This window comes from Pantherophis guttatus, chromosome 1, assembly GCF_059756535.1.
Source record: "Pantherophis guttatus breed Tessera chromosome 1, ASM5975653v1, whole genome shotgun sequence".
NCBI classification, from domain to species: Eukaryota; Metazoa; Chordata; class Lepidosauria; order Squamata; family Colubridae; genus Pantherophis; species Pantherophis guttatus.
Window position 1 is genome coordinate 299,873,770 of NC_142063.1, and position 22,512 is coordinate 299,896,281.

Consider the following 22,512-nt stretch of genomic DNA (forward strand, 5'->3'; position numbering starts at 1 on the left):
AAAAAAAACTAGAAGTTCTACATGAACATTGGCCCTTCAAACAAGACAAATTAAGCCAAATAGGGGAAAACACACATTAGTTTTTATTATTATGAAAGTATCAAAACATAAAACTTAATAAAAAAAACAAACAAACCATCTTTATTGTATTATTAAATGTTCAAATAAAAATAAATACATTCATGCACTTCTCCCATTCAAATATCTCCTAACCACCCCAAAGAACAATATCTGATCTTGTAGGGGTTTGGTTATGCTTTAGAATAATAAGGGAAAATTCCACCATGATCACATCTACAGTCATTATAAACAGGCAAAGTTGCATGGTGGATTTTCTTCTGACATAGAGCTCATCAGAGTACAGTCCTGAAAATAGATTACAGAATATTTTACACCCAGTCTTTCTGTCCATTATTCTCTCAAGCGATGAAAAAAATATACCATTGTACCATCTTGAGGCACATGCTGTCTCCAAACTCAAATGAACTAACGTGCAGCCACAGCTAAAAAAGAAATATCTTTGACAAAGGTAGCAGCGCTTTAGTAAACGTTCTGCATGCTAGATAACAACATTTGTGTAACTTGAAGCAACAGCAGCAGCAGCAGCATGACGCCTGCATCATTTTAAATAGGATATCAAACACGCATAGAAAAATATTTAAGAGAAAAATCTTAATTCTCTCATGAAATGGTCTATAGAACATGATACATAAAACAGCATCAGAAATTACTTGTTTTTTTGGATGGCTTTTGGAAACAGTTGAAATATATGGACAGTGGGTCTGTAAATGCCTTTGGGAGTATTATATTGTGCTAACATTGAAGGTAACTTTTATTATCTTGGGAAGGGCCTTGAAGTCAGAGAGTCTTTGTATAAGTGGAAGCTATCTTCTGCTTACAAAAGATCTACTCCATACATCTATGAGATTCTAGATCACTAATTAAACAAAAAGAAAGGAAATCCTGAGATGCTCTTCCAAAGTAGAAGAAATATACTGTAATTGTGAAAACTGGGATTGGATGACAAGAAAATTCATCAAAGCAAATATATCAACTCAACTCCCACCCAAACAAGAAAAAGAGCAAAGGAGCTTACAAGATTGGCTGACATATATGCAAATTTACATGCAGAAGTACACATTTGGAACCCATTCCTAGCATGTAAGTAATAATACAGTGCATCTCACTGGAATGGGGAGGATTTGAACTAATTCCTTCATGTAGTAGCTTGGTCTGCTGCTTGAGGATTAATTGGGCATGGATAATTTCCAGGTCTCTTTCCTCCTTTTTTAAAATGACTCTCTGACTCTCTCTGTTCTGGCCATGTTTCTCAACTTTCATGTTAAGGATAACTTTCACTAAAGCAAGGAACGTGTTACCCTAATGACGGAGCCTATTGGGATATTCTTCTGTGCCCTTTGAAGCATAGGCTATATATTTTCATTTTTGGATCCAGTTCACAGCATCTATCTTGAATGAATGCTTTCAGAGACAACAGTTACAAAAGGTTATATGCTGTATAATCATATATAATTGCAGAGGTCCATAGAATCATTGTTAAATAAACCCAATTTACTCAGCTTCTAGAAATAAGCAGTTATATAATATCTCTCCATATAAAGTTTAGTCAATGAATTGATATATAAAGGCCACTGGAATATATTGTCAAATATGGTGATAAAAAAACCTTCAGAAAAAGTAATTTTGGATGCTGGAAGAAAAAATATTTCTCTACAGAGACAGAATTTGGCCCATTTCCTTGTATTTTGGTTACATGAAATATATATATATATATTTGGAACACAGTAATGTAATGGACATAACAATATATCCAGATTATTGAAAGCATATCAAATACTTCTGTTGCAGAATGTAAAAATTAGTGTGAGATAAGAAATAAGCTAGTCAAGACCAAGAGTCTACATTTTGATGTTTCTGTTTGAGGATTGTACATGCATATGAATTTTAACAGAAGTAATGCTTGGACAAAGTATTCTTTTTGCAAGCTATTTAGTCTACTGCTTCAATTCTGTCATTAAATAAAATAGATCTCAAAGACTAAAACATGTAGGAATTATGTAATATTTCCCTAAAAGAGTTGAGCAATTTTTTTTTAAAGTACAGTAGAATCTCATGACCATAATTCGTTCCATAACCTTGATTGCAAACCAATTTGGTTGTGACCCAAACCTAATTTTGGAAATTTGGCGCTTACAAAAAAAATGGCAAGGAAGGGGAAATCGGCCATGGGGGAAAAAATTGTGAATTTTTTGGTCGTGGTCAGAAGCGTTCGTGACCAGAGGTTCTACTGTATGTGCCATTTTTTAAAATCAATTTTTTTCCAGAGCAAAAATTTCAGAATTAAAAACTTGAGTTCTCCAATTTAAATTTTATAACATATTTCAGAAAACATTTGTTCATTTTTGTAATTTTGTTTTTGTATTATTTTGAAATTTGTAAAGAAGAATATAGGTTTTGAAAACAAACCCTTCAATTTTCCAGAATTTGAGATCTAAAATGATATTCAACATTGTACAGACTTCCCAATTCAATTTTATTCTTTATTATAAATATTAATTGTTAAAATCTGAGACACAATATTCTTGTTCTGTTTAGGAATATGCAGAGATCCTCACTGAAAAACCTGGGAACTAAGGCTGGCCTTTTGAACAAGGCAAATGGTATCCGGAATTAATCCACCCTTCCCATCACTTCTGCATAACAATGATTGGCACTGTTCAAATTAGTCATGTGTAGACAATTGAAGGATTGCACTTGGGATTTTATCCCAGTCAGGACTTCAATCAGAAGGTTCATCTGTGAAGAAATCTATTGGGAATGAGGGAGGAACATAGCATCTGTTTCCTATGCAAGAGGTCCAGATTTAACCTTCTGCATTTCAGTTTAACCAAGAGTGTGAAGGAGCAAAAGTGGGAACATTCTCTTCCTCAGTCCTTTGTTGCTATAATCCATCAGAACAGAGTCTCCCACATCAAAATTACAGCTTCATAACATTTCACCATACGTTTCACTCTAAGCCAGTGTTTCTCAACCTTGACAGTTTTAAGAAAGTTGGACTTCAACTTTTGGGAGTTGAAGTCTACCCATCGTAACATTGCCAAGATTGAGAAACACTGCTCTAAACCAGTAATTCCTCCATCTGAAAACAGTAAGAATAATACAATCATAGCACCTCCCAGGGATAACAGAACCTTAGAAATAATGCATTGGTCATCCAAAAGAAATACTCCCATAACTCCCATAACACCTAGTGTGCATTGTCTCTTGATCATGCTGGTTGGGAATTTGGAGAATTTAGCTGTTACATATCTAGAAGAATGACCTACAGAAGAGCACTTTAAGAAGTTTAAGCTAAAAGTTAACATTGCCAGTTAAACAGACTATTATCTTTGTTGTTTAACATTTACTTTTGATTATATGGAAGGCCAATGCTGGTTTTAAGATATGCTCCCATAATTCTAAGAAGATCCAGATGTCCATATATCAGCCCAACATGGATTGAGACTCAGCAGCTGGCTTAAATACAATTAGGAAGCCTCCAGTACTAGCTTCTACTACTTTACAGAATGATGAAAGAAGTATCTCCTGGGCTTACTTTGAAGTTCTTAAGAAGTAGTCAAGGTTATTGGACTACTTCCTCACCAGTCTTCAAAGGGATACTGTCAGTAAAATATCCCTTTAAAGTGACATTCCCCTGACCCATTTCTAAAAGCAAAAGGGCCATGTTACATCATTTTATTGATTTTGACTATTTTCTCTGACAGGTTCACTAGATGAAAGACGTTTCTGTGCATGTACAAGCTTCTTCTGGTGCTGCCAGGAGCTGACTCGAAGTCTCTTCTGACTCATGGATCTGCCTGGCAAGGATTCAAGGCAACCCCCAAGTCCAGGCTCACCAAGAAGAATTGCCTCACCTTGCCTCATGAAAAGAATAGCATTGCTTTTGTGATGTGAAGCATTCCATCAAAGCAAATCCAAACCATTGAGCCCACCTTTACTGTACTTTTTCATCCCTATTCCTACCTGAGCCATAATCTTCATCGGTGGACAATGTTTTCACTTAATCAATGTCTACATATAAATCAATATTTGTAAATTGCCAGCAATTACATTCTCTGGTTCTGAAAAAGATTGTGCCAAGGAAACATTTGTAAGATGAAGATCAAGGACAAGATAAATCACAAGTCAGGAAGGCATACAATTTTACATCTCTAGTGATTATACCATGGTCGTATAACAGTCTTTTGAATACTGCATGTGACTCATTAATTGAGTTTTGAAAGGGACATTCCCCCTTCTTAAAGTAAGCCAAGAGTGGTAATGCTTCAGTTTGATATATTGAGTCTTAATTTGGTGAGCAATTCTGCAATACACTGAAGCTTGTCACATTGTCCCACAATCACCTCTAAGTTGAGTCATCAAAAATCCACAGAAGGGCTTTTATGAAAACATTTTTTAACAAAGTGCAGTGCCCAAGTTAAATCTTGTATTAGTTGTAGAAACAGCAATTCCCATTATATTGCAATGCCTTTTGGAACTGAAAACAGCGTTCTGGAAGTTGCTAACCTCTTTTCTTTGAAAGTATAAAACAAAACAAACAAAACACAACCCAGTTCACCTACATTCCCTATCTAGCGAGTGGAATCTTTTCAGCTTGGCAGTTCATCAGATGTGCATCATAGAGAACCCTTCGGCCCTACCAGAAACATTGCAAGTGCATGCCAGCAGGAGTTTAACAAGTCTAGAGTCATATTGCTTCTAGGATAGCAAGTATGGCAGCTGGTTAGACCTGGAGCAAAGGCTGTGGCTCTCTTCCACCCAACGGAGTCTTTGCTAGGGAAAGCTGAAGCTAAGTTACCATAGTCCTTTCTTCTCAGCAGAATCATGTCAGATCCATCTTCTCTTGAGTCAATGGAGGCCACAAATGCTGAAATTTCTTCTCCGTGGCTTCTGATGTTTTAATGGCTAAAGAACGTTGAGCACTGTCTCATTATTGTTTAGCCTTGCAAGGTTCCCTCTTTGATCTGCTGAATGAAAAGGTTCCTTTCGTCCTCTGGGGTCCTACCATTCTGGGCACGGACAATACAGGTGGGCCTATGTAGGTTGAGCATGTAGATCAAGTGCTGCTTCTCATTTTTCAACTCTTCAATCTGAGCTTTCAGTTCTGCATTGATTGTTTCCAGTTTTTCTGATTCCTGGCAACAAAAGAAAGGTGTAAACATAGAAGTGATTGTTTTAAAAATACAAGGGAAAAACAAAAAAATATGTAGCTTAGGACTCATTCACATGATAATATGTACAGGGAAATATGGAAACCCATTTTCTGTCAAGGTTACATAGATGATTATGATGGCTTCTTCTTTGTATCTTTTTCCTTGTATATCAGCTTTAATCTTTTTATCTCTATGCAGAATTCTGCAGCTAAAATTATTCACTTTCCCCATGTTCAGACTATCCAGTACATTTTTCATACACTTTAAATGCCTCCTCATTCCTTTCAATACTCCTTTTCAAGCTATTATCTTCCTATCCACAATATATCTTTTACTTCCAATTTTAAATTTCCCACAAGAATCTTCTGTTTCTTGAAGTTGCAGCTCCAACTCAACCGAACAAATTCCTGTCTTGTGGTACAATGGTTCAAGGAAGTGGAGGAGGTTGGAATGGACCTTGGGGGTACCCTAGTCCAACCCTTTGATCAGTTATAGTTCAGTCACTATATCTCAACCTATAGGGTAGGCAGTCACTATATCTCAACTTGTAGGATAGGTGAGCCAGGAACCTGTAGGGTAGGTGAGCCGGGAAAACAACTAAGGGAGGCAATCTAAAGGAGAAGGAAGATATAAATTTAATGAATAGATATATTTTCTATTATTATCACTTGCTACCTCTATTTTCTGCAATCTAATGCTCTCTATTAATTTTTGAGATAGCTGGGGAATATAAGAGATGCAGTCCAACACAACCAGAGGAAGGAAGGAAGGAAGGAAGGAAGGAAGGAAGGAAGGAAGGAAGGAAGGAAGGAAGGAAGGAAGGAAGGAAGGAAGGAAGGATCCCATTTTAAAGATCAGTTACTTGGGAGAAAAAAAATACAGTTTTCTGCTACTGTGTTTAATTGTAAGTATGGTGAGGGTTTGTTTGATCCTTTTAAATATAATGAAAATTGTTTAAATTTTAAAATTTAAACAATTATTATTTGGGTTGGAAACCTTAATTAATTAAGCACTTCTAAAGTACTTCTAAAACTTTAGTGTAAGATTACATTTTCTCTCCAGATTGATGAGCCTGAATTATTTCACCTTTAATAAGTTAACCAATGTTATAATTAATCAGCAATTCACAGTGAAAATCTTCACAGTTATTTTATCCATGAAATTTTAAGGACCTTTTCACCGTACATAGATGTGTTTATATTTTGCAGATATTAATTAGAAAGCATCGGTTAACTTACTTTCTGCAGGCATTCCGTTTTTTCCTTCTTTTTGTTTCGACATTTTGCTGCTGCAATCTTATTTCTTTCTCTCCGACGTTTTTTCCTTTCATCTTCTTGGGGTGCGCACTAACAGAATCCAAAGAGATAAGGGTTGGATCAGTCAAAAAGGGGGCAGGGATGTGCAAAAGAGAAACTCTTTATGTTTCCTACAGATGTTATAATAGTAGTAAGTCTGATTTGTTCCTTGCCAACCAAATGACTAACTGGTTAGTTTGGCCCTTTAACCTTGTATGAAACAGGATAGAAGTTATCTTGCATGTTTAGAAGATCATGGGAACATAAAAGATTGAGGTACAATAAGTCAGAAAACCTCTGGGAAGGTTGATGTACGGTAAATCAGAAAACCTTGAAGAAGCTTCCCTACAGTTTCCAAATAACAGAAAATATACTTGGATTTATCTGATCTACTAAAGAGGGTAGTTTCATTCTGAATTTTTTTCTCTAAGCAGGTTTAAGTCCTAATAAGGCTTATCTTCAGAAACCATACTCTGCCAGAGCACAACCTTATATCCTAGAATACTAAAAACGATGCCTCTGAGCAGGATGGAATGTCTTTTCTTATCATAGAGAAAAAGAGTAGGAAGTGAGTATTATCAATTCTCCATTAAAATCTCATGCGGATATATTTTTCATTGCCTTTTAAAAAAAAAAAAGATGCCAGGGAATGAAGAATTTTTATGTGCAAAATGAATTACATTGTGATATAGTCCTTTCTGAAAAGCATGTGATCCAAGAATGTATGAAGTGAATTATATTGCATAACTATAAAACCAGTAACAGTTACAGGACCTTTCATTTTCCTGATGCCTTCCAGATTCAGACATTTCCAACATTGCTTGTATTTCATGAAGGCATTCCCATTCGAGCACATGAAGATCATTAATGCAAATGCCAAAGGGACTAACCAATTTGTCACAACAGGTGGCAGCACCTATCCAACTTTGTCTGATCTTGAAAGCTAAGCAGGCATAGGTGTCCAGGAAGGCAGCAAATCAGTGGTGGGTTGCCCCCAGTTTGGACCGGTTTGCAAGAACCGGTAGTAAAACCGGCAGGAGGCTCCGCCCACCAACCTGGACATCATCATAGGTGATCTGCACATGCGCAGAAGCACGTGCACACACACTTCCGATGCGAACCGGTAGTAAAGGTAAGTAGAACTCACCACTGCAGCAAATGTCAAAATTTATTATGAGACAAACTTTGCACCTTATGTTCTAGTGTGTGGCTTCACTTCTTTATCATTTTGATGTCATCATGGTTAGATAGGGTAAATACATAAGCAGATTTGGATCGCATTAGTTATTGTATGGAAAATAATTAGGGAACCCCAAACTGTGTATTAGACTGGGAAATCTATCTATCTGGCTGGCTGCCTGGCTGTCCATCCATCATCCATCTATCTATCTATCTATCTTTCTATCTATCTATCTATCTATCTATCTATCTATCTATCTATCTATCTACCTACCTACCTACCTACCTACCTACCTATCTATCTTGTCTTCTGGAAGAAGGCAGTAGCACACTATTAATAGTACTATTGTACTTTCATCTAATCAAGGAGAGTCAATTTTGATTCAACAGAAAGTCACTGTCACTAATAACTTTATAATAATAAACATTCTGATTATGTAATGATGTAATGGATGGAAAATCTAATGGAATTAGCAGAGACGGCTAAATTAAATGCTCTAATCCAGGGGTGTTAAACTGGTGGCCCTCAGGCCGGATGTGTCACGTACAGGCTACACCCACCCCAGCTCCGCACCATTATGTGATGGCAACATGACACGGCAAGATTGACACCCGTATTCTAATCAAAGAAAAAAACACATCCAACTTTGTTTCTACTTGGAAATCGCTTCTGGATTTTATGTTGAAATGGGGTGGGGGGAATCAAACTTTGATTTTGGGTTTTGCTGATTAGATAGGTTTGTTGTTATAGATATGGCTAATATATATTAAATATGTAAAAAATAAAAAGTTGAGGCGGTAATATTTTATTCCACTACCATAAAAAGAGTCGGAAGTCAGTGCTTTTCTTTTCTTTCTTTTTCCCCTTTACACTTTTTCCTCCTTTCCCTTCCCCATTTTCCAACTATTTTCATTTGTATTTTATATTGTGATAAGTTTAATTACATTATTATTACAATGATAATGATCATAATAAATAATAATACAGAGGGAAGACATTTTCTGTTTTTAGAAAGCATATTAGAATTAGTGGAACATAGCTTAAAAATAAAAATAAAGTACCTCTCTTTTTAAAATAGATGTTTCATCAGATCTATCAGAAACCATGACCGTATCCAAGGTAGAGGGCATCCTCTGAGAAAGGCACCTATTCTGGATGGCAAATTTTAATTCCTCTTTCACCAATGGGGTCAGATTTGTGAAATCTTCAAAGCCCAGGGAAACTGGAGGAGACAAGCATGGAATAATTGCAGAAGCACTGACTTCTGAAGCAGACACCTGGCCCAGGTTTTGGAGCATCATTTTGCTGCATGGAAACAAGAGAGAGAGAAGAATTAATTTTTCCAACATTTGATGAAGCAAAAAAATAAATAAATATTGGCTAAAGCATGGTTAATTCAGTTAATACAGAATTCAGAAAACCAATCACTGAATAATGAGATTCTGGCTCATAACTGGATATTGATAGAACGATTATAAATTTACTTGCAGAACAGCTTCTATTCATTTATTGTATTTATATAGCTACCCATCTCAGTCTTGTGAGACTGAGCAGCTTATGCTCAATGCAAAACCTAAAAAAACCCTAATAAAACCATATTATAATAAAGCTGAGACTCATTCGTTCATGTTGGGCTCAACTAATAACCTTGCCCCAGTGCTAAGTGTAAAACCAGCTCTTCAAATCTTTCTAGAGGCCTAACATGGTTGGGGCTGCCTAGATCTCAGAGGGATGCTATACCACAAGGCAGCCACTACCACCCTCATCATTATCACCACCACACAGGTAGTCTTCAACTTATGACAGTTCTATTAGTGACCATATATCGGCACTGAAAAAAGTGACTTATGATCATTTTTCACACTTACAACCATTGCAGCTGCCCCGTGGTCATGTGATCAAAATTTAGAGGCTTGGCAATTGGTTCATCATTATTACAGTTGCCGTGTCTTGGAGTCATGTGATCACCTTTTGCGACCTTTTGTTGAGCAAAATCAATGAGGAAGCCAGATTCATTTAACACTCATGTTACTAACTTAATAACTGCTGTGATTCACTTAACAGATTCACTTACAACCAAGAAAGGTTATAAAATGGAGGGGGGGGAAATCACTTAATGTCTCGCTTAGCAACAGACATTTTGGGTTCAATTGTGATTGTAAGTCAGGGCTAAATGTATTTAATTCAACTAGAAATTGAGGGCATATTTCACAAAACCATCAAGGTAGCAATCTTATTAGATGAAAATACTGAGTATAAATAACTTTTAATAATAATACAGGTTTAGGCACGGGTGAAAAATTCGCCGCATCATGTTGCCATCACATGATGTTTTTCTCATTCCCAGAGCTGGGGTGGGCATGGCCTATACGTGACACATCCGGCCTGCAGGCAGCCAGTTTGACACCCCTGGGTTAAGGAATATTGTGCATTGAAAAATGTAAGTGAATGAGTACTTGTGCAATAATTCAAACAACTGATTTCTAATTAATATTCCTGTCTCCTGTTTAGGTAGTTAGAATCTGCACATGAAATTATCTTATACCTATGTTGTCTATGAATTTTAAATACACTAAATCACTGCAGTGAATAGTCAAGTAGTTGGAGTGAGGTGTTTTTTAAAAAAACAATGTATGCCTTTCACACATAAAATCAACCATCTTCCTTACTCTTTATTGGAAAAAATATATTTGGGACATATAAGGACAGAATTATTTATTTGTCTCCTTTAGTAGGAAAGGAAATCTACTTTGCATATAACTACCGTATAATCACAGCAATATTACAATTCACAATAGATAAACAATAGATAAATTATTGCCTTTAGAATTTATATACACAAGCAAATCCAATAAGCTGTTAAATAGAATTTAATTTAAGCATTATCTTTTGCAATTTCAGGTAATAGTTAGAGTTTGACAAGTCCAATTATGAATAAACATACAGTATTGATTGCTTTATTTAAAGTGGCATGTTAAAGATCAAATTCAAATCAAGTCCAAATTTATTTATGAAATAAAATAAAGACTTGCAGTCTTTATTTACTTCTTTAATGCTTATGTCCACACAATTTTAGACCTTCAAAATAGATACCAGTAATTAACACAGAAAGCATCTCCACATACAATTAAATATGTATCTCAACATGGACACATGCATTGCTACTTGAAAAAGACATGTAAGCATTTGACAATATAGAGAGACTGTCTATATTAATCTTTGCACCACTGTATTTTCTGTGTAACAATATAATGGTGTATAGACCTAACTTCAAACAAGAAAAGTAGAAAACCCAATGGTTTCAGACCTCTTGATCATCAGGGGAATGATTTCCTGGAATTGTAATTTACATAGATCTTGAGAAAAATATGTAATTATGCTAAGAAATCCCCTAAACCATGAGTCACAGCTCAAAATCCTGATACTCCTTAATGGTTTCAAGAGACACAAAATACCAAGCCAACAAAGGTTTACAATGCTCGGGTTTATTATTTAAACTTTCAACTCAGATGGCAATAATAAGCTGCTCCTAGCATTAGTCACTAGTTGTTTAAAAAAAAAACATGCATCTTTCATTTATCATAAAGAGTATATAATTCTGAATGGGATATACAGAAAAGGCATATTTGTTTTAGCTTTGTAGGGATAGGAACCTGTCTTATAAAATTTTAAAAAAACCTGATGCTGACAACAAGATTTATTTATTTACTTTCCTATAAAGAATGGGTAACTTTATGCAGGGATGCATGCACACATGCAGGTCTCACAATTAACTGTGGTTTATAGGTATCTCATAAGAATGTCATTTCCTGATGTTTCATTCCTTATATTGCCATAACTGTATTGTTGGCTTCATCACTACTTCTTGGGAATTTGGGGACTAGCCAGGGTCTCATTACATCAATCTTGTGGTAGAGAAACAGCTGAGAATTCTGGCAATACAACAGCACTTTCGAGAGAATTACTACAACTTCAAGGCTATAGTAATGCCATCCCAACAACCACACTGCATTTGATCACATTCTCAGCTGTGTTTCAGATGGTTGGTTGAAGTCACTGATCTTTCCTCACTCTAGGTAACCCAAACTAGGTTCTCACATCTCAAATTTGGTAAATTTGTTTTTAATCGTGAGGCCAAATTTATATATATCTTTTTAATTGTATTTTAATGTTTGTAGTTTATGTTTTTATTTGGCTGTTCACCGTCCTGAGTCCTCAGGGAGAAGGGTGGTATACAAATTTAAAAATAAATAAATAAATAAAATAAATAAAGCACCTCCTGAATCAGGGAAGTTTTCCAAGATATATTGAGTCCTGCATTTTGACACTGGCCTTTTTGTATGTCTACTACAACTCCAGCTTTCTCATGGATGGTGGAAAGAAAGGCGTTTGATGTACATTACACCCCAGTGATGGCATTAGGGGTAACATGATAGCAGTATTACAATATTTAAGGGGCTGCAACAGAAAAGAGGGGGGTCAACCTATTCCTCAAAGCACCTGAAGGCAGGTCAAAGAGCAATGGATAGAAACTAATCAAGGAGAGAAGCTATCTAGAACTAATTTCCTGACAGTGGAGTTAATCAGTGGAATGACTTGCCTTCATAAATTGTGGGTCTCCATCACTGGAGGTTTTCAGGAAGAGACCAGACAGACATTTGTCCAGAATAGTATAGAGTCTCCTGCTTGAGCAGGAATTTTGATTAGAAGATCTCCAAGGTCTCTCTCAACTCTGTTATTTGGTATTTTGTATGGATAACAGAGCTGAATGTGCAGTAAGGATTCATTCTGGTTCAGAAGAGGGGAATGGCATGCCTCTACAATCAACATGGTGAGAACATTGTGTTAAGGAATCTAAGTGAATGGACAATCATTTGTCTGAAATGGTATAGGGTTTCCAATTTGAGCAGTGGGTGGACTAGAAGACCACTAAGACCTCCCTTCTAATTCTGTTATTCTGAGATAATTATACTATTCAATAATGTTTATACTGAATAAGCAAGAACTGGAGTTTCTTAATTCTGTTTCCAACCTTCATTTTGAACCATCTGCCAAGTTTTCTTTGGTTTAGATGTCTTCATTGGTACTACCTTTACTTAAACAACTGTTACATATAGTACACTCACTCTGTAGAACTATCCAAACCAATACAGAGCCTTATACCGTAACTGTCAAAGAAGTTATAGAAACAAACAGTACATTTTATTACACCAGGAATTTGGATATTTCCTATGACTGTTGCAAGGTGGTTGCAATCACACAAATGCATTGAATAATTATTTACATCCATGCCATAGTTTTACTTCCAAATTATTGTAAGTATATCTGATATGCCAAACCTATGCTTTGAAATGTTAAAAGGCCGCAATATCCTTGTCAATTGCCTCCCCCCCCTTTAAACAAGATTGGGGAAGGAAGCACATAACAATTAGCATTTAAAGTAAAATTTTAATGGACAAGTCATTAGGGAATTTAGGCCACCTTCCTATTTTGATCAGGCCAGGGTTGATGGAAACTGTAGACCAACACATATAAAGGAGTTCAGATTAAGGAAGCCTAAATGATTCAAGGATTGTTAACTCTCTATATCAAAAGGTCTTCACTTTATCTTCATTACTTTATGTCTTCTAACAAAAGAAATGAAATCAGTTTGGGAATTAGGCATATCAAAGGGCCTACTCTGTCACATCACTGCTTTAGATTAAACCACATCAAAATTTTTATTTATTTATTTATTTATTTATAGTGTCGTTAAATTATTATTTAATGATTTATTCAAATTTATAGGCTGCCTTATCAATTGTGACCCAGCCCACACAATAGGGAAACATCCAGAAAAACCAATACAATCCTACAGATAAAACAAACAACAAGGGGGGGGGTTGGGGTTGGGGAGGATGTCATTCCAGGGGTTAGGTGCTATGGGGAAGGGGTAAATAGGGAATGTTTATTTTTGCTGTTTTCTCTCCTATAGCAATAGAAAATCCTTTGTCTCTCATTTCTTTCAGCCTGAGTCAATTAACTCACGCTTTTAACAGTGTTCAACAAAGACACGCTTGAGTTTTCTCGAAGGCCAATCAAACAAGACTAGCACGTGGACATTCTGATGCAAAAGTTATTACGTTTCTGAAACTGTGTTCGGGAGTTACAGTTAAGCAAATTTTATATACATGAAAACAACATCCCTTTCCAAACATATACTATGGAGCCAACATGATGTAACCATGTGCAAGAAGGAGGCAGCACAAGTTCTGGGTAAGGTGCAATGTTTGCAGAAGGACACAAATATTAAGGAAAAGGGGGAAAGAGAAACTCCTAACAGCCCAGTGAGAATTGGCTTGGCTCCATGACCATGGAATGATGGGGAGGGAAGGAGGCCAAGAGGTAGAAAACTGGGTGGAGAGATGGAATGGAATATCTCTTAAAAGGTGTGGCTGGGGACTATATATTATAGTCCACACTATATAATATAATGTTTGTTAACTTTGGAAACTGTGGCTGGGGAATTCTGGGAGTTGAAGCCGACATTGCTTAAAGTTGCTAAACATGCTACAATCATTATTTGTATTAGGTCCCATTTCTGTTCTATTTTAATATTAAATAGAATATTAATATTAATTAAATTTAAATTTCATTTTACTATAACCCACAAAACTATTTATTCTCTTCCATTCTCAGAAGCTTCAAAACTGGGTCACATTCAGCTAACATAGTTGGCATTCAGACCTTTAAGGTAAGACACCTGACCTGATTCTTCAACCCCCCCCTTTTTTTTATCAAAACTAAATGCTGTTCTTAATTAAAAATTTAGCTTTGGCTTTTTCCCTGAATATCTTCCTTCTCCTTATTGATGCCATAAGACCTGTGAAGCAAATGATAAACTTTCACAATTATAAATGTAATTAAAATTCATAATCACCCTGAATTTACTTTGACCTTTTAAGCCATTTACACTGCAATCTGGTCACATTTAACTGGTGTTTTGAACATTACTACTTATTGAGATGATGAAATGTGATTGATAATGACACCAGAAACTGGTCACTGTGATCATTTTTAATTAGTGTCCTTATTTAGTCCTACTTAGGTTGGAAAGTTGGTCAAAAGTATAAACTTTTCTTCAATAAAGTACTGTTCTATATGTGAAAACAGATCTGATCCTTCAATCATATTTTTGACTAACCATCATTTGCTCCATGTACAGCAGTTTATTTTGCTGCTAATAACATTTTTACAATGAATTTGGGAGAAATTCTATGTGGACATTTACTTAAAAATAAGCCCTATTGAACAGAATTGGAATTTTGAATAAATGTGTTCCGATATTTCATTTATTATTTTATTATATATTTTTATTTATTGCCTTTTTAAAAAGTATATGTTTATGCATATATATATTTGGGAGGGGGGAACAGAAAATAAACCAAGGTGCTACCAACTCATTGATAATGAACACATTGGTTCTTACTTCTGAGCAAATTATGCAGATTTTGCTGTAAGATTATACTCCTATAAATACTTTCTTGTGAATTATGAAGCTTCTTATGAAGTTCATGGGCTTGGTTCCAAGAAAGCTCACTACACTGGCTTTCTGGGAAGCCATGCTACACAGACTTAGCTATAGGAGTAAATCCCATTTAATTCAGTGAGACTTACTTCCAAGCTTAGATTGGAATAAATCCTAGATTTACTAATGACTCATCTTCATATAAATAAAATTGACAGATGTAGATATTTTCCTTCTATCCTTTTACAATATCACTTCAGTAAAAGCAAGCAATTTGCTGTTAATATTTATCTGTGTCATCTTTTCCAACTTTGGGTCCTTTGCTTATCTTGGACTTTATTATTCCCAATTTCTGGTCAATATATCCAATAGCAGATCTACTACTGCCTCTCCCCCCCTCCCCCAACATGAGACACAAAAATCTAATTCTCAAAGGTCCTAAATATCCTAAAAAGAGCCTTGGTAGTACAGGGGTTTAAGGCACCCTGTTATTAAACTGGTTATTAAGACCAGCTGCCTGCAATTACTGCAGGGTTCGAATCTCGCCAAGGCTCAAGGTTGACTCAGCCTTCCATCCTTTCTAAGGTAGGTGAAATGAGGACCCAGTTGTGGGGGCAATAAGCTGACTTTGTATAAATATACAAAAGGATGAAGGCTATTGCTGAGCACATTGTAAGCCGCCCTGAGTCTTTGGAGAAGGGTGGCATATAAATCAAATTTAAAAAAAAATAAAAAAATAAATATCATCTCTACATTGAAATCCTGAAATCAACCTACAGCTGCTATCAGAAAGCCTGCTCTGAAATAAATATACTGGGCTGAATTACAGGTAGTCCTCAACTGACAACAGTTCATTTAGTGACCATTCCAAGTTAACGATTGCAGTGAAAAGAGTGACTTATAACCATTTTTCACACTTAAGACCGTTGCAGCATCCCTGTGGTCATGTGATCAAAATTCAAACAATTGGCAATTGACTCATATTTTTAATGGTTGCAGTGTCCCGGGGTCATGTGATCCCCATTTAGTCACCTTCTGATCAGCAAATGGGGAAGCCAGATTCACTGAAGAACCATGTTACTAACTTAACAATAGCAGCAATTCGCTTAACAACTGTGATGAGAAAGATCATAAAATGGAGCGAAATTCACTTAACTGCCTCATTAATCAACAAAAATTTTGGGCTCAATTGTCATAAGTTGAGGACTACCTGTGCTTTACAGTGTTATAATTTCAAACTGAGCTGCTTTAACACCTGGAGTGACCAGAAACTAGACTGAGTGGTAGAATCCAGGTGACGTGGAGTAAATCTATAAGGACTTCTGACTCCCATTTATTGAACAATAGCTCTTTTGAGAGCTTTGGGGCAAGCAAGAAATATTCTGAACAAATTGAACAATTAATCAATAGATAATAGGAGAAGGAAATGCCTGTCCACCCAGATCAAAAAATGAAGAAACCAGATTAATTCTGATGTGAAAAAGTTAACTTTCTTTGTTTTTTTTTAATCTGGCACTATCGGAATATTTTATTATAGATTATGAATTTTGCATTTGCTTTTGGATGATAGGTCACAAGTTTCCAGGAAAGAAATATGCAGGAAATTTCACACACCTGAAAAGCACCTTCCCTCGCATTATAATATTGTGTACGAAAACAAAAGTGACAGTTCAAACCGGAGCATCCTGCTCAGTCAGAGCAGAGGCGATGCTCGCCACCATCCAGCTCGCCACCTACCGGTGACCGAAGGTATCAGCAGCTAACAAACTTAAAACTTTGAACGTTGCCGTCCCGCTTCCCCGCAGTTTCCCGTAACCGAGTGAATGATACAGTCATCTGATTATTATTTGGTCTAGAGACCATCGGAAAAACATGTTGGAAACGACAAGCTGGGGATGACTTTAAACAACTAGCCGCAATAACTTTTTTCTACGCATTGTTTTTACACAGATGATCTCAGCGTGTCAAGCTGGACCTGTAGCTCCTGGAGCGCGCGGTAGGGAGAAAGGTGGTTTCTTTCATCCTAACCTTCCCCGTTCCCCCCCCCCCCGGAAGAAACCCCTGACCGTCGTCAGAACTGTAAAACAGCAACCAGCAAAGCGCCAGAACGAGAAAACGACCTGGGAGTTTCTCTTTCTTTAGGCGTGCCTGTTAAAGAGCGCTCCAAGTTTCATTCGGATGAATGAACTTTTACTTTCAGTTGGTCTGATTTCAAAAGGAAAGAGAAATTGCCCGATTTTTGTTTGTTTTGATTTCACTTCGTCAGTTTTGCCAAAAGTGAAATCTCTTTAATTTCAAAGTTGATCAGAACTTTTTTCATCCCCGTCTTCAGTCCTCTCTAAAAAGCACCCGAAATAACCCACCGCATCACTTACAGAACGAAAGAGATGGAAGGACGCGAGTTACTAAGCACCTTTCCCCCCCCCTCTCCTTAATACATATCCCATCACAACAGCTGGACAAAAAAACAAAGACCTTTCTTTTCTTTTCTTTTTTCCCCTTCTGGACTTTTAGCCTTTCGTTTGCCCCACTCTTCCCCGGTATCTCGCTCGCTCCCTACCTGCTTTACTCCAGTTCTTCTACGCGCCTTCCTTCTTCAAAGAACTACACAAGAAAGTGAAACGGCAAATACAAGGGAGGGCGAACTCGCAACCGTGAGAGTGGGCTTTACGAAATGTGTGTTGTCGGGACTCCAGTCAAAGCAGGAGAGGTGCCGCCGTCGCTGCCGCCGCCGCCTCCGCCGTTCCCCGATCGTGGCTGGCAGCGATCGCCGCCGAGACTCCCTGGCTCTGAGCGCCTCCTCGAACCTCTGGCTCGCCGCGCGGTTGCATCACCCCCTTTATATAGCCAGCGGACGGCGCTGCTATTTACTCTGGCCGTCAGTCGAGGGTGATGTCATGCTAAGACTCCTCGGTGAGAGGGCGGAGCCAGGGCCGCGGGGGCGGGGTCTCCGAGTGACGCAAGGCCTTCCCCGCTCCCTGGGCGAGAGAGAGAGGGGGGGGGGAGGCCCTCGGCGCCCGCTCCACGCTGCCTGAGAAGCCGCTTGCCAGAAGCGCACACCCTTCGGAGCCGCTCGTGAGGCAATGGCTCCTGATCGCTGGCATCTCTCCGCAAAGCGGGGCCGAGGAGCATTTGGGGAGGTGGTCGGCGGTGACCTCGGAGAGGCGGGGGGGGTGTCTCGCCGTCTTCTTCACTTAGGCGACCGAAAGAAAGTCCCGGAGAGGACACTTTGCCGTTTTGTGCCGCTACTTAAAAAGGGCCATGGGTGACTGTCGCTTCTTATTTGGAGGTCTCTGGCGCCAGGCTGGGTATTTACGCGAGAGGGAAAGATTAAGATGAGTTTGCTGATCATCTCCACCGCCTTATCAAGTAAATAAGGCATCAACGTTCTTAAGATTCGCTGGGTTTTGTATGGGGTTTGTGTAATAAAATCGTACACCTGAGTCATTCAAAGCCACACTTTTCAGGCGTAACTATCACGAGTCACTCCCATCCCTGCCCTAAGAAAAAGGTTTGTGGAAGCAGCAGCGATCAGAAGTTGGAATCGGAGGGACAACTGAGTGGAAGGGAGCGCGCGGTATAATACCCACTCTATAGCTACGACCGGTTAAATTGTTAAAATAAAAAAAAAGTTATTTTAAAATCCCCGCCTCTCTCTTTTTACCCAGATTGGATTCTTCCCCCTCCCCACAAAAAATTCTTTCCAGTGGTTTTCCCACTCCAGTTTCCTACCATATGAAAGTGCTCTTCCCCGTGTATTGCCTTTTAAATGCAATATTTCTATCTTGCCTGGTTTTATTAAGGATGTTCGTACAAAAAAACCCTCCGTTTAAATCTGCCTTTGAGTCCTGGACAAAGAGAAGGCTGCTGCCGGATCCTTTCTTAACAATATATGTTCATAAAGTTCCACAATTGCAACGAGATTCTCAGCCTCGCATTGCAGCAAAAACCTTGCACACCATTCTTAAAAGAAAAGCCATTATCTCGATTTGGATGAATATCTGACCCTGTCTTAGTTCAACCCCCTCCGGGAATGTTCTGAAAACAAAATTCTCGTCTGAGAATATTTGAGGGACCTGCTTTGAATACCACGTGGACATGACACACCCACACACCCACTTTCAAAGGTTTTTCCACCCAACTACTGCAGGTTGTGAGAGTGACACGAGGAAGACAATTTCGATACTTTTCCTCCCCATTTTCTTGCACCACCAAGAGAATAAACGAGGATGTAGATTAGCTGGAAGCGATGCACTGACGTATTTCCGTGGGAGTGGAGCAAAGGGCGCGTGCAGGTCAAAGCGTACCTCGTGGGAACTCTTGCAAAAAGTAGTGGAGAAGTTTTCGGGTTGCCTTTCTTCTCTTTCCTCGTTGGTTGGCTGCGCTCACTTTAATAGAGTTATTTCTGGGTAACTCTGCTTCAAAAATGAGAGTATTCCCCCAGGACCCCCTATTTTATTTACAAAGTGGATACCATTAGCTAGTCTTCCACTGAGTTAAATGAAGTCTTGGACTTGCCATGCACGTTTCCAAGAGGATAAACTCAGAGGCCTCAGCTAAAGCTCTCTAAAGGCATGATTGAGGGCTGGCTCCAAATATTAATCATACATAGAGGAGACCTTTTCAAATGAAAGGAATGTAAGTTGGTTTCACTCATTGGTTTCAATCGGACATTCTGTAGGTTGCATTGAAAGTTTATGTATAATTTCTATGAGAACCTCTCTAAGTACAGACAGAATTGCATCCAAAACCTGATTTTTCATTGAGGTCATTTTCATACTAATCACTTATAACATTTGTAAGTGTAGAAGGCATTATCAATTAATGGCCCCTCTATCGCTTTTGGCATTCTGTGCCTTTGACATAGTATAAAATCAGCATTGCTTTTGTCTGTACCTTGTATTTTAAAATGGCTGCCATGCTTCTTGCTCTTTGGTAATGTGCATTTATAGGCAAAACCGTGAAAAATCATGATAGGATTGGAAGGAACTGGTGTGCAATATTTAATTGTTAGTCAATATATATGGCTGTCCTTGAAACTGATTCTTGATGACTAACAAAAAAGTTAGTTTAAAAAAAACCCACCAACAATAACAAAAACCAGTATATCCACAGAATGTAGCTGACAACAAACAGTGGCATCTATCTTGCATGCTCACCGAGTTGAGTTACTGTATATATTCCGGTCTTGTGAATGAGCTAGTTTTGAAATTTTTGGCCACTTTTACAAATGACATTTAAAGGAGTTTTGTATTTTCCATTAAAAAGATATAAAATAGACTAAATTATTGTGATACATAATTCAAATAGATTATTACCTGGAACTGAAGGTTACATGTAGTGGTGACAGTTGGAGAAACACCATGGTTTTGGTTTACTTTCTGCTGGAGTCAGCTCTTCTGTGTTCCATGATTGCTTTTTTCATATTCTAATAAAAAGAGATAGATATGTTTTGTCTGATTTATTTATTTAGGTTTGAACATATTAAGAATTCTTCCACTTAAGGAAATGTAACTTAAAAATAATATGGTATATCAAATTGTTATATTGATCCTAGAAATAAATATATATAATACCGGGTCTTATATTTTTTTGAACCCTGAAATAAGCGCTTGGCCTTATTGCCATGCACTCAAAAGCCCAATTGGGCTTATTATCAGGGGATAATAGGGTAGTTAATAATGGCTCTCATTTATTATATTTACTACCGGTATTGCTGTATGACAGCCTTATTTGTCAAGAAGAATGGAAAGAAAGATAAATATTTAAGTTGCATATCTAATTATATATTTTTATAATAAATAAAGTTCCATTCTATATTATTAAGGCTTCTCCAGAATTAGATAGTCTGCAAATTCATGCTAGTTAGTTAATACAAGGTATAACTTTTTCTCTGTTTATAACTCTTGATATGTATTTAACTTATTCCATTTCATCCACCTGATGACCCTAAACCTGATTTATTTACAAATGAATCATACTGATTTTCACTGAATTCTCCTGTAAATAAATCTGTTGCCTAAGGCAGCAAGCCTAAACTTTCTTTATAAAGCATTATTTAGCATTCAGTTAAACTTAATTTTGATTAAGTACATTTGGTACATAAAGTACATAACTACATAAAGTATAATCTTGCCTTTTCAAAGCATCCACTCTTTCTGTGAATTGCTATAGAACAAATAATTTCCACATTAATTTTTACAGATTGTAGAGTTTTGCTTGACATAATAAATGAAATCAATCATGAATGTAGTTGATATATAGTTCTCAAATCATAATTTCCTTTCCTAACTGAAAAAGCTCTTTTTAGTTTATCTTTAGCTTAACAGGTTCTTAACCTATTAAGAATGTAGGGTATACTCAACTTAGACTATTGTTCTAACTCAGTATTGTCTAAGATGACAAGGAGCAACTTTCCAAGTTTTCAAAAGAAAATTTTTCCAGCTGTTCCTGGGGTAATGAAGTAATTGAACATGGGACCTTCTAAAAACAACATATGATTGAACTACTGAACCATGGTTGCACAACAAACAATATTGAAGACTCTACTACCACTTCCAAAACACTCTAGAATCTCAGAAGAGCAGAAACTCATTACTAATTTTCTTCAAAAGAAATTATTCAAGAAGCATGTTTGATTATTTATATATTTTATTTATCAAAGTGTATATGCTTCCTATTCTGATTCTAGGCAGTTTACAACATATGAACAAGCATTCATAAAATTATGAAATTCAGCCATAAACCCAATAAATAAAGTATTTAAAATTATAAATACTGTAAATTCCGTAGCTGCTACCTAATAGAGGAGTGTTTTTCTCATTTTCCAAAACAGGGTAAAGGTACATCCAATCTTGGACAGCAATCTGTTCCAGAGGAAAGTGGCCACTACTGAGAAAGTCAATCTCTGGATCCCAGGTCACCTTGAATCTTTCGGGTTGGGTGTCCAGTCCATCAATATGGTATAGTAAACAATATATTCATGCATCCAGACCTATACAACTCTTGTTGATGCTGATCTTTTGGTAGACCTTCACTATCCACAGAATGATCAATTGCTCTGACTTTTGGATGGATTTAGAGAAACAGATCCCTCCCCCCCTCCCCCCACAATACAGAAAGTTATCTTGTAGCTGTATAGTAAGAAAAAGAACATAATCATTTTGAGGAGAAACAAGACAGGTATGAAAAATATACTTCAAAGATGCATATCATAATGTAAGACAATAATAACATGATATACTGTTGTATTGTGTTTGTTGCTGGAGCAACAGTGTGAAGAAATAGCTCAATGGA

The 22,512-nt window shown here is 37.2% G+C and overlaps 1 protein-coding gene across 2 annotated transcripts in view; it reads right to left on the reverse strand.

The window, feature by feature from the left end:
• Positions 1 to 4,459: 4,459 nt before the first annotated feature.
• ATF3 (activating transcription factor 3) overlaps positions 4,460 to 22,512 on the reverse strand; it is a 42,772-nt gene continuing 24,719 nt past the window's right edge. Inside the window, exons 2-5 of one of the 2 annotated variants that reach the window (XM_034427785.3) lie at positions 20,535 to 20,644; positions 8,771 to 9,014; positions 6,473 to 6,580; positions 4,460 to 5,216 (exon numbers count right to left, since the gene is read on the reverse strand). In XM_034427785.3, the coding sequence (XP_034283676.1) occupies positions 5,019 to 5,216; positions 6,473 to 6,580; positions 8,771 to 9,014; positions 20,535 to 20,581 (597 nt within the window). In that variant the 5' untranslated portion in view covers positions 20,582 to 20,644 and the 3' untranslated portion in view covers positions 4,460 to 5,018. Of the gene's footprint in view, positions 5,217 to 6,472; positions 6,581 to 8,770; positions 9,015 to 17,776; positions 18,127 to 20,534; positions 20,645 to 22,512 lie in introns of those variants that run through there. The other variant, XM_087883191.1, reaches the window with a different exon arrangement.